At 39.1% G+C, this 13692-nt stretch overlaps 1 protein-coding gene across 2 annotated transcripts in view; it reads left to right on the forward strand.

Moving 5' to 3' along the window:
- The window catches only part of DPP10 (dipeptidyl peptidase like 10), a 503938-nt gene that overhangs the window by 372329 nt on the left and 117917 nt on the right, over positions 1 to 13692 (forward strand). For both annotated transcript variants that reach the window (XM_061612954.1, XM_061612953.1), the window contains exons 6-7: positions 2357 to 2409; positions 2492 to 2573. In XM_061612954.1, the coding sequence (XP_061468938.1) occupies positions 2357 to 2409; positions 2492 to 2573 (135 nt within the window). The remainder of the gene's footprint in view (positions 1 to 2356; positions 2410 to 2491; positions 2574 to 13692) is intronic.

Consider the following 13692-nt stretch of genomic DNA (forward strand, 5'->3'; position numbering starts at 1 on the left):
GGAAGTGTAGTTTGTGAAGGGTGCTGAAAAGAGACTCCTGTTCCACTGAGAGAGCTTCAGTGGCTAGAGTGGTTTAACAGACAGCCAGTCTGATTGAAGGTCTGTGAGGGAAACAGGGTGTCTCCTAGCAACTGTCAGCACCCTTCACTAACTACACTTCCCAGGATTCTTTAAGAGAAGCCATGACTGTCCAAAGTGAAATAAAGGTGGATCTGGCCAGGGACAGCTTTGATTTAAACTTGGGTGGGAGGCTACATGTGCCTGCTGTAGAATAAAAAGGTGGGGAAAACACTGAAAAGCAATGATACTGTTCACAATGTTTTCTTTCTGGAAAGGTAAGGGCTTCCTCTCTGCCCAGTGCCCACCCACACAATCTCCTCTGCTCCCCCTCCCATCCTACCCCTTCCCTCCCCCTCCCCCATGTCAGTGTTGGACTATGACCTGGGAGACCAGGATTCGAATCCCCACACAGCCATGAAGCTGACTGGGAGACCATGGGCCAGTCACTGCCTGTCAGCCTCAGAGGAAGGCAATGGTAAACTACCTCTGAATACCGTTTAGCAAGAAACCCCTATTCATAGGGTCACCAGCATGATTGCAGAGAAAGAAATCCCATTGAACTCAAAAAGTATGCAAATGATCAAAACCACCGTCCCTTAACCCTCCTATCCCCTCCCTCATCCCCTTCCTTTCCCCTTCCTCTGCCCATCCCCATCCCCTTCCAATCCCCTCCTTCCCCTTCCCCCTGCACTTCCTTCTCCCCATGGTCAGTTTTACCTATCTTAAGCATGTATGCACAGGAGTAAATACCACTGAATTCTATAAGCATGCAAATGATCAAACCTGCCCTCCCCTCCCCCTTCATTTGCCCTCTCCAATCTGCTCCTTCCCCCTCCCGCTCCTCCTCCTCCATGGTCAGTTTCACTTATCCTAAGCATGATTGCAAGGGAGTAAATCCAACTGAACTCAGTAAGCATGCAAATGATCAATCCATTCTTAGCAAACTTGCACAGGATCCCACTTCTTACCTCCCAGATTAAAAAACAGAGAAATTCATTCATAGGCCAAAAAAAAACCCCTTGCGGTTTAAGAACATACCTATAGGAAATCATTTTCTTTTGTTTCTTTTTCTGTGAATATGTGAAGTACAGCAACACTTTGCAAAAATTACACTAAAAAATCTCCAAAAATAATTGTGGAATAATGGCACTGACTATTCTGCAGAATAGTCTCCATTGGCATCAGGAGTGTCTCAGTTTGGACAAGATAAAACAGTGGGAAGTATATTGTAGCAACATTCCAGGTGTGCTCTATGTTTTTAATTGACCATGCCCACCTTGCCTTAAATGAAGTGGTTTGAACATAGCAGGCTGAAAACATGCATCCTCTTTTTTCCAACAGCTAGAGTCATTGCTGAAGTAGCAACATATTGGAATCAGTCTGATTTTACATCAAACTGCAGTTTCAGATTCAACTGTTAATGCACCCAAAATAGAAATAGAACATAACCTCCAATTTGAAACACAAAAGGCTGTCTTCACCACCATAACATTGACCAATACAAAGGCTTTGAAATTAATAAAAACAAATTTGACACAGATTTCTAGGATGAATAATGAGGGAAATAAAATTGTCTAAATTAGATTCTCTGTAGAAACATTAGTAACGCAGGAAAGAAGCAAAGTAAGAAGAACACCAACAAACATACGAAAATATAATTCTCCATCTTTGGAGATGGCAGGTGTTGCCAACACTCAACATATGCTCAGAGGCACATGTTACCAAATTCTTCCAAGCTACACAGCAAGTGGATTGGACTGTGAAAGACCAACCCAAATGGTGTTTGCATTTTGACGAATTTGTAGGGCAGTCCAATTTCTAAGAGGGGAGGTCAGGTCTCCTGCTCCCCTGGTGCATGCACTATAGCTGCCCAATTTCCCTGGTTTTTAAAGTTTGATAGAAATATCTGTTGGCTATAGGTACATTCTTAAACCGCAAGGTCTTTTGCCTATTAGTGAATATAAAATGAAAAATTGTGTTCAGCCACTCAAAATGACTCAGCAGTTTACAATTCTAAAACATTTGACAACTGATATTTTTAGTGTAAGTTGCTAGTAATATAATAGCAGCCTTTTAGAAATACTAACTAAAACTGTAAATGTTTGTTCTTGTAAATAAGTATCTTCCTTCCATATTTGTAGCCAGAAACATCACATTAAAATATGCATGTATTTTTTCTTTTACTTCAGCATTATTTTTATTTGGTCTAGATAACATAACAGAACATTTTCTTCTCCCCCAGCTTTCCAAATGTATCCCATGATGATGCTCATGTTTCTTCTTTCTTGTTTTTCAGGTTTTTCATTATTCTTATACGGCTTCATATGTGATATATAACATACACACAAGGTAAGATGATGTTATATAGCTGTTGTTCTGTGCCATATAACAGTGCAAATGTGTTCAAGTAAAATGTTTACATTTTTTCAAGGGAAGTTTGGGAGTTAAACCCTCCGGAAGTAGAGGACTCAGTTTTACAGTACGCAGCATGGGGTGTACAAGGCCAGCAACTGGTAAGACAATTTCTCTGTTTATCTGCTTATGTGCTATAAAAGAGCTAATAAGTAGGGAATAAAAGTATATTAAGGCTCTTGTCTGTATCTATATCTTTCATACAAAGTTTATTAAATTGTGCCCTCTTTGTGTTGTAGTTTTACTTGGGATTGATCAAACTGAATCATTCATTGACGATCACTCATGGCCGAGTAAGATTATCTTCCAAGATAAGGTCTTTAACAGTGGGCCCATAAGTGACTGTGGAGGCCAATTCTGGATCCACACAGCCTCCCACAATGAGGACATGGGTTTCCAGATGGAAGATGGTTGTGATGAGGATTTGTTTGACGTGCCTTCCGCTTAGCTCATTTGTCCCGTTCACCCTGTATTCGTGCTTCTTCGAATTTGATAGCACCTTTGATAATAGCCAACCTCCATTTGGGACGTTCATGGGCCAAGACTTTCCAGTTCTCGATGCTCATGTTACATTTTTTTAGATTCGCTTTAAGAACATCTTTAAACCTCTTTTGCTGTCCACCGATATTCCGTTTTCCATCCTTAAGTTGGGAGTAAAGTAGCTGGTGTGGAAGACAGTGATCAGGCATTCGAACAACATGGCCGGTCCAGCAAAGTTGATGTTGAAGGATCATTGTTTCAACACTGGTAGTTTTTGCTTCTTCCAAAATGCTAACATTAGTCCATCTGTCTTCCCAAGTAGTTTGCTGAATTTTCCAGAGGCAGTGTTGGTGGAATCTTTCAAGAAGTTGGGAGTGGCATTTATAAATGGTCCATGTTTCACAGGCGTACAGTAAGGTTGGTAGTACAATGGCTTTGTAAATAGGGAAGTGATCAATGTTCTCCAGTGTCACACCATTAAGCTAGAATGATGGTGCTACAGAGGGACTAGTTCGCACCTGTTGATGAAGCACTTTGGTTTTTTTAATATTAAGTGAGAGCCCAAGCTTTTGGTATGTTTCTGCAAAGACATTTGGGATAGTTTGAAGATCTTTCTCTGAATGTGCAGAGACTACATTATCATCGGCATATTAAAGTTCTATGACAGAGGTTGACATTACCTTACTTTTTGCTTTCAGCCTACTGAGATTAAAAAGCTTTCCATCTGTTCGATATATGATTTCCATGCCAGTAGGAAGTTTCCCCACAATAAGGTGTAGAATCATGGCAATGAAAATAGCAAATAAGGTAGGAGCAATGACACATCCCCGTTTTACGCCTGATCCCACTTTGAATGGATCACTTTGAGAGCCATTGTTATCCAAAATTGTCACTCTCATGTTGTCATGAAGGAGTCGCAAAATATTCACAAATGTATCAGGGCATCCAGTTTTCAGAAGGATGGTCCAGAGAGCGGTTCAATTCATAGTATTAAAGGCTTTAGTCAGATCAATAAAAGCCATATATAAAGGTGGATTCCGCTCCCGGCATTTTTCTTGAAGCTGTTGTGCAGTGAAGATCATGTCCACTGTCCCCCTGGAAGGGCGGAAACCATTTTGAGATTCGGGGAGGACATCCTTTGAGATTGGTAGGAGGTGATTTGCGAGGATCCTTGCAAGGATCTTACCTGCAGTAGCAAGAAGAATGATACCTCAATAGTTCCCACAATCTGTTCTATCACCTTTCTGAAAAGGGTGATAATTATGACGTCCCTAAAGTCTTCCGGGATCTCCTCCCTAATCCAGATTTTCCCGATGAGTTTATGAGGTTGTTGTGCAAATTTAGGCACACCTTCTTTTAAGACTTCAGCAGGAATCCCATCAGGTCCACTAGCTTTGTTGTTCTTCATTTGATAGATGGCTTAGTAAGCAGACTTCATCTAAATTAGGGGATACTGCAAGCTCGTCTCTAGTTTGTTGTGGAATTTGCCAGAAGACCTCATCAGCCACAATAGAGTTACGATTAAGGAGGTTGTGGTAATGCTCTTTCCAGCACAGTGCAATAGACTCTATCCTTAAGAAATTTGGTACCATCCATTGAACGTAAGGGATTTGTACTGTAATTTGTTGGTCCGTAGATGGCCTTTGTGGCATTAAAAAAGCCCCATGCATCATGAGCATCTGCAAAGTGCTGGATTTCTTGAGCTTTCTTTATCCACCAGGCGTTCTTAAGTTCTCTAATTCTTCTTTGAACCTCAGCCTTTGCACTGGCAGAGATTTTTTTCTTAGCAGCACAGTTAATGTCTTTCTGCCATATCTGGAAGGCTTTCCTTTTCTTGTCGATATGTTCAATCTCACTATCATTCTCATCAAACCAATCCTGATGTTTCTTAGCTTGGTATCCAATAGTTTGTTCACATGCTGCAATAATGGATGTCTTCAGTTTAATCCAGTGTTCCTCGACATTTTCTGGGAGTTCCATCGGTAGATGTTTCTTGAGAGTTGTTTGAAAACAGGCTCGCTTAATAGGATCTTGAAGGGCATGGATATTCATTTTACGCCTTGATTTTCTTCCTTGGAGCCTATGTTGAGAAACAATATTGATGGCCATAGTGGATCAAATTAATTGGTGATCTGTCCAGCAGTCATCAGCACTCGTCATGGCCCTAGTGAGGAGTACATCTCAATGATCTCTGGCATGGACAATTACGTAATCCAGGAGATGCCAGTGTTTTGACCGAGGGTGTTTCCATGATGTTTTAAATTTATTTTTCTGGTTAAAAATTGTGTTTGTAATAACGAGATTTTAGTCAGAAGTAGAATTCCATTCAGGTTGCTATTGCCAACTCCTTCTTTCCCAATGGTTTCTGGCCATAAATTGAAATCATGAAATCACAGATGGATTAAACTGAATGCAGGTAACCTATTCAATTTAACACGTTCTAAGCATAACTAAAAGGATCTTGTATACTATCTTTGGGCTATCTGGGTTCCTTTGGGAGAAAGGGCAGCATACAAATTTAAACCATCATCATCATCTTAAAGCAATCTTTGGCCCATTAAATCAGTTTCAGTGCAGCTTTGAGTATTTCTCTCTCTTTACCTCTGGGTGCTTACCAACATTGTAAGAAGAGCCTGCTGAATGAGGCCAAAGACCCATCTGGTCCAGCACTCTGTTCTCACAGTGTCCAACCAGATGCCCATGGGAAGTCAGATGCCCACTCAGAACCTGAGTGGCACAGGACTCTGCCAACCCCAACACCCATTTTTATCAGCACAGACACTGTCATGGGTGACCTTCTTATTACTTAACCTCTTATTACTTAGCTCTGAAATGTAGAGTAGGTAGAAAACAAAATAAAACTGTTTCCTCAGCCAGTTTTGATCCTAGTTGGTCCTCAAAGATGGCCAGCATAGCCCTCAAACTGGGATGTGTGAGTGGATGTTGAACCATTGGGAACTCCTTAAGAGACTGTATGTCATACCATAAATAATTGATTCCTGCCTCCTGTTGACCTCCTGTATGAAGCAGTTGTGGCCTTGTGGGCTGTCCTTCATCTCCCTTCCAGCTCCATGTGCAAAACTGCCCTTCTCCAACCGATCCATGAAGTGGTTCTGGGGAAAGGGATCTATGAATTAACAATTTCTTAGTGTAGAAAGGAACAAATAGTATATGGTCAATTCCAAATCCAGTTGAAGACAGTGCAGAGTGTGTTAATAAAAATAATAGGCTTTAATTCATACTCAATTGTGGGATAGGTCTGTAGAAAAAAATACACATGAAATCTTCATAAAAGTGGATTTGTCTGCAAAGATAAAAGCATTAAAGTTTCGTGATTAAACCTTACATAGATTTTTCTGCACACTTTTATCCCTGTCCAGAGTTCTATTAGTGGACATGAAACACCTGCACATTTTGGATTAACTGTTCATTTCCATAGAGGGACTTGATTCATTTCTTTGGATTGTTCCATTGAAATGAATAAGGAACTCCCATACACACATCATAGCTCTGATGTTCATAACTAATACTCAGAGTTTGGAAACTGAGTAGAATTATTCATACATTTTGCAAAGTGCAAAAGTGTGGGACAGAACAGATTTTCCTAACCATTTGGAAGGACAAGTCAGGCAACCAGCATTTATATGTATGTGGTAGTATTGCTCACCCCCCCCCTTGGTTTGTGCTACACGCCTTATAATCAGTCCATTAATCAAGAGAACTTTCCATTCATTTATTTAGTTACATTTCTATCTCACCTTTCAGAGCTCAAGGTGCCATGCATGGTTCTCCCTCTCTCTATTTTATCTTCACAACCACCCTGTGAGGTAGGCTAGGCTGAGAGCTAGTGACTGGCCCAAGGTCACATTAGTCAGTACAACAGATATTAGTATCATATCCCACATTTTCCCATGTTACCTGCTCTTTTTGTCTTGTGTGTTTAGTTTTGTACTTTAAATGAAAATGAGATCAGATATAGGAGTTACATTATTTTCCAAATGTGTATGGGAGGAGGAAAGGAGAAGCATTGCTGCACTTTACTGGCAATGCAGGTGAAAGGACTGCTTAGAGGACGTGTTGCATGAATTATCCTCCATTTTAGGTTAAACTAATAGTTCAGTTGTCCCTAAAGCACAAATAAATAACATTTTCAAGGAAATAATTTTCTTTTTCCTGTCTCCACTCCACAGGGCTGAGGCAGTTGCTGGGTTACAGAGAGGGAAATGGCAGGACAGGAATATGCCATGGGCCTTCTAGATAATGTCTCGGAAAGGGGATCTTCTCCATCCTTTTTCTGGTGCAAGTTCTGGCTTCTTCCAAGAGCATTCATGGCCTCTTAACATTTAGGTTTTTGTTGGTGCTGCATATTTATTAAACTCTCATTGTGCTCATAGAATTAATTCTGCCCTTTCTCTTAGTTCTTATTCACATCTAGATCCCTGGCAACTGTCTTACCAGTTTGTCCCCAGAAAACCTGGCAGTTCATTATTATACAGACAAATGCTATATTTCCTAACTTTCTATATACAATAGAAAAGAGAGGGTAGGTAAATATAGGACTTCAGTTCATGAGAGAGAGAGAGAGAGAGAGAGAGGGAGGGAGGGAGAGAGAGAGAGAGAATACACTATGTGTTTTATGCTATTCAATATATTAAAATTATCCCTGTAATACCTTAAGTGATTCTGAAGGAACTTGAGTTATACCTTCAAAATGGATTAACACAAATAATGAATGATTAATGTAAGTACACTTGTCTGTGCATGCAAAATGCATGGTTTAAACAGAGAAGAAGATGAAAGCATTTCGGTGTTGAGAATAAAATTGACTGTGTTGCAAAGGAGAATAAGGTTTCTCTTAGCTTTTGATACCATCAGCAGAATGCAGGATGATTAAGACATACAGCTGAAGATGTTCCTTAGCACTCACTAAGTTAAATTGTTATCATGCACAATACAAATTTGTTGTCAATACTGATAAGGAATGTTCCACTTACTCCTCTTTTCAATTCCTAAATAGATTGTAGAAAATCTGTTTAACCTAGTGTGACATGAAAGAGGTTGTTTCATCTAAAATCTATGAGGTGTATCTAGAGAGGTGTGATTATAAAGCCACTCATGCAAAAGATTTTCCTGCTTCTACATCCTCAATGCGTACCCTGAAAATCCACTCCCAAGGCATGGGGTACCCTTCAGAATGGGGCATGGAAGGCTGTAGTGGGGAAAATCAGGCAAAATTTGGTGGAGACGCTTTGTGCTAATGGTGGTTCTCACTCACGCAATGACTCTCCTCCTGATTTGAGCTGATTCTTTCTACCACTTCAGCTCCCCCACTCTTCATCCCATGGCATTCTAGATGGCCACCAGAAGCAGCATTTTAGATGGTATGAAGTGTTGCTGGCAGGAGCACATTTGCAGCACGGCCAGAAGACTAGTAAGAGGCCACTTCCAGTGCCAGCATGCAAATGGGCCAGCACCTGGGAGGGGTAGGCAGAAGGTATATAAGGCCTTCCACACAGCCCCATCCCCCTCTTTCTCCAGTAGAGCTCACATTCTTATGCTCATACTTCTCAGGATAAAAGCTGTATATTCTGCATTTGACAAGGCCATTTTTATTATTTCTGTTCTGTTTTCACTCTGTTCTGTTTTCAGTTTTACAAAATCTTCACAATGAATGAAAGTTTCCATTCTGCTTCATGTCTCTTACATATAGGTCTCAATGACTAAGTGTGTCCAACATTTTCCAAAGAACAACATTTTTCACCTCTGTGTGCCAGGCACTGGGAATTAGAATAAGTTCAATAGACCCAGTCACCAATTTTACATAATATTATCTAGACACAAACTGTATTTAATATGGAACAGCCATTATCAAATCTCCCATCATTTATATTTTTACTTGAAACTAGCTGTAGGAACTCCAGATTGATTTGGAGCAGTAGCACTATTGATGGTGGGGTTAACCTTTTCCCCTTCCTCACCATTTTCCTGATATAAATCATATAAGAATAAGATATCTGAAAGATCGTCTTGCCCCTTATATACCTAGTGGAGCACTGCGCTCTGCTGGCAGCGGCCTCCTACAGACACCATCTTATCGGAAGGTCCATTCTGCACAACATAGGAAGCGGACCTTTAGTGTTGTGGCACCGACCCTTTAGAATTCCCTCCCCTTAAATATTAGACAGATGCCATCTCTGTTGTCTTTTTGGTGCCTGCCAAAGACCTTTCTCTTTCAACAAGCCTTTTAAATAAAGACATTATCCCAGTCTGTGTCTGTGTTGGAATTGCTTTTTAAGATTTGTTAAAGCTTTTTTTAAAAAATACGTTTTTTAAAGATATTTTGTTTTAATGTGTTTTTAAAGATGTTTTGTTTTAATGTTTTAAAGTCTTTTTGTTTTTAATGGGATCTTTCTGGGGGAAAGGATGGGATATAAATTTAATAAATAAAATAAAATAAGACTAATATACCTTGCCAAGGAAGGGTGGTAATTGAAATAGTTTTGGGGGAAAGGATTCAATTTTTTTCTCTCCCAGTGCCTTGCTCCATTCCAGTTGGGGCTCTAGACAAATCACAAGCTGTAACTGAGGTTTGTTCTGTTCTTACCACTTGTGGTTTATCTGGGGGAGACAAACCATAACTTATCTCCAGATAAATTTGCAGCAGCAGGATCTGAGAAGGAGCAAATCAGCTGTAATTTTTTCCTGTGAATACCTGCATACTCATGCACTCATGCTTAGCCACGGTTTGGCTTAGTATTACATGGAAACCAAGTCTACTTTCTCATATCTTGCAAATTCTCCAGTATACCTGTGTACAAAATCTAGTGTTGCTGTTTCTTTCTTGCATATGGTTGCATGCTTAAGAATCATAGTGGAATAGAACTCTAGATAAATAATTTCATTTTTGAATATTAATTCTTATTGGCTATACAATATGCTTCACATTTAAGATATGATTAGCATACAATGTAATGCATTTTGGCTTTTGGAAGAGATTGAGTTACATGCTTATATCATCATAATTAGTATTTAGTATCCTTGGAAGATTTAGCATACTCTCTTGGTAAAAATGTTATTTGCAATTTTAAGAGGGGGGAAATCTGACAAAGTTCATGAGCCAAGTGGGAACTTAATTAATGATAATGAAGCTTCCTTATAAATAAATATATTAAATGTGCTGCTTTTATTTGTGCAATTCAAAGCCTTTTCTAAACTGCTAGAAGAAACAACACCAAATCATGAAAAGAGCTATCAAAATATATCCTGAGTCCTCCTTTTTTTAATTCCAGTCCTAATGAGACAAATAGTAATAACACAGACAGCATGATAAAATGCTTATTGAATATATTGTGAAAACCGTTTGTTGATAACTGAGTTGTAATTAGGAGTCAACCCTAGGATTTTTTTTAATGGATATGAGAAAAGAGTTTCCAGCAATGGTACCTGATTGCATTTGTGTGCACTTGTCTTTATATGTGACTTATTGGGGCATCCATGGGATTATATGTGAGAAAAATGCATGGTTAGATGACGAGAGATCTTCTAATGTGAACCCTTAAGGAGTCTGCAACTGTTCCTTTCAGATACATCAAAGCCATTCTGCCATGAATTCATCGTTTACTTGCTTAATTACCTGAGTTTCACATTCTAATATAAGCATGCACTTTCACAAGAAAATAACATGGAGGAGGATCCTGCAAAGAGCAATGCCTTGTTGGAACAGTGGAAATGCTGCCATTTCCAGTAACCCTTACGTTGGGAGGCTAAATCTGTGTAGCTGTCATTGCATTGTACAGTGGAAATTTGTCTTTCAGCATGGACTTTTTTTTTTTTTGCATTCTTTAGAGACAAACTTTTATTTCTGTATTGACTCTAGCTCATTCCCTGCCTTGGTTCCTTCATGTTGTGTTATGAACTCCTTCCCCAATGTAATGTGGTTGGAATGAATTGTGCAATATATCTGAGGATTTTGCAAATTGTGTATTCAGCCTCTTAAATTTTATTTCTTAAGCTAATGACACTGTTTGCAAAATTCTCAAAATAATCTGCATAATTTATTCCAGCCACAGTATATGGGGGGGAGTAGGGGAATTTTATCACACAATTCATGCACTGTGGCTCATATAATCATATTTTTTTACAGTACATCTTGACTTTAGTCTTCCTTCCAAAAGGCAGCCGACCTGGGTCACTAAGACTTGCATAACAGTACAGCAGCAGTTTACTCAATTAGTTGTGTTTAATTATAACAACAGATGAACCAGGTTTCAAGGCATGACCAGCAGGCTCAGCTCTCTCTGCAATCCCAGATGAGACTGTGTTGCCTCCCAGTGATGAGAGGAAGTCACAATATAGACATTTTATTTTACTTTTTCAGAGCTTAGGCCTGACACTAATTAGTACCAAGCCTGAGCCCTGTTTAGCTCTGAGACAAATTAAGCCCTTGATGTACATGACCATTCTCCTTTTTTTGTAGTGTGTCTGTGTTTGTAGTGTCAATCAGGGGAATCTCTGAATATCCAAGCATGAAAATATGTCATAAACTGTTTACATCTAGTATAAAATATCCAGGTCAACACCTTCTTCTGACTCCTAAATCTGGATAATGCATTGTTCACTGTGATTATGCAGTAAATTTATCTAATCTTCTGTGCTGAGACATGCTTAGTGAATTCTTGGAGATGTGACCACTGGAGATGTGACTACTATGGTATGGAAGACAGTTATACACTGCCAGATTCAAGGTGACATGAACTTTCAAGCATAAGGAACTGAATAAGCCGTTAGATATGAGACTGATTTGTAGGAAGGAACCACTGATACACAGAGGAAATAATATTGCAAATACTCTTCTGTTACATCCGTTTTGAAATGTACCCAAGGAACACAGGGTAAAATGGAAAGATTCTGTATATGAGACAATTGTGATATATTGAAGGGGAAGAGAGAACAACATTTCATAGACTAGCTTCCAACTGTTTTGGAATCTCTCTTTTGCATTGACAAGAAGAAACAAGTTCTTGTTCAGTGTATGAGAGGAGAGAAAGCCATCATTAAGAAGAAGATGGTGTTCTTGCTATAACAGTGGCCAGTCTTATCTATTTCCCAAGATCAGAATATAATTATTTACATGAGCAATTCTAAGACCACCTGGGACCTGCTTTATGTCAGTGCTTGCCACAAGTCAGCATAGGTGAAAATATGTCGGCGGGGGGAGGATTTCTAGTTGTGTTCTGATTAATATGTGTCATTCCATGTGTTGAATATGTATATCCAATTAAACATCAGTTGAGATGTAACTCCTCTAGGTAATATGTAGTTGTAAAAATTATAATGCTAAAATAGTATTGTCAGATAGATAATGGCATTGCTGCAACTCAAGCAGAGCAAAGATAATACAGAGCCCTTTTCCCATTTTCTTAAGATTCTATGTGCTGCACTTACCCTCACCACATTTTGAACATATGAGCCAATGAAATGCAGTTGATATGAGACTCTGAGAAAGAAACAAAATACATTTAAAGAACCTGTCTGAATACCTCTCCCACTCTCACATACTTCATATATTTTTGTTTTAATTAAGGACTCCCCCTATGACATTCTCTATTTCTGTCATTCACACTGTTTAGAAAAAGTAGCACCTTTGGTGAATGGGTGTAATAATTGCTGGCTTTCATTATGATTGTGTATTGCTATTTAATAGTTGCATCATTGCCAATGTTATAGGTACATTTCAAACATTGTCAGGAGAAGTCATTTGTTTATCACATTTTTTATTGAGGTAACTCTTTTGATCACTTGAGACAGAACTCAGAAGTTAAAGAGGCCTTCTAGATATTGTTATTTATTCATTTATTTCATTATTACTTAAAATATTTATAGCCCACCCTACTTTCAAAGATTTCAGGGCTTGTAACAGGAATATCATTTTTAAAAAATTCACAAATAGACAAAAAACTTGCAGTTTAAGAACGTACCTATAGCCAACAGATATTTCTATCAAACTTTAAAAAGCAGGGAAATTGGGCAGCTATAGTGAATGTACAAGGGGAGCAGGAGACCTGACCTCCTCTCTGAGATATTGTACTGCCCTACAAATTGGTAAAATGCCCTACAAATTGGTAAAATGATGCAAACACAATTTGGGTTGGTCTTTCACAGTCCAATCCACTTCCTGTGTAGCTTGGAAGAATTTGGGAACATGTGCCTCTGAGCATCTTCCAAATAATCAAATATAATAGCTTTAGCAATATATTTTTTCTTTTCCTATTCTCTGATGCCTTGGGCCCCTTTTTGGGTTTGATTCAGAATTCTGCTACTTTGGAGTTTCAGTTTTAATTTTATTGGCATGTGTTTAGTCCTCAAGATAAAAGTTTGAAAGGGTGTGTCAAGTGTTGGTTGATAGCTTAGGGCAGTATTCAACTAAATAATTGTGCAAGCAGAATAATTGCTGCTCATGCAGTGGGCTTTTCCCTCTCTCCTTTCCCTGTGTTGACCCCACATCATCCTCAAATCTGCTGCAGAGGGTTGGGGGCAAACCCAGAACAGTTTTAGGGGGCATATAAGGGGAGGAGAGGGAAATAATGTTCCATTGCAAAAGGAGAAATTGCACTGAAACAATATTCACTTTAGTGCTATATTAAATACATACAGCCCATAGTAACCAAAGAAAAGTTGTGGCCAGCCCTCCTTTGACTCTCTTTCCCCCTCTTGTCTACTAAGGGAAACATGTCCAGTCAT

The sequence above is a fragment of the Rhineura floridana genome, chromosome 2, assembly GCF_030035675.1.
Source record: "Rhineura floridana isolate rRhiFlo1 chromosome 2, rRhiFlo1.hap2, whole genome shotgun sequence".
Lineage (NCBI taxonomy): Eukaryota > Metazoa > Chordata > Lepidosauria > Squamata > Rhineuridae > Rhineura > Rhineura floridana.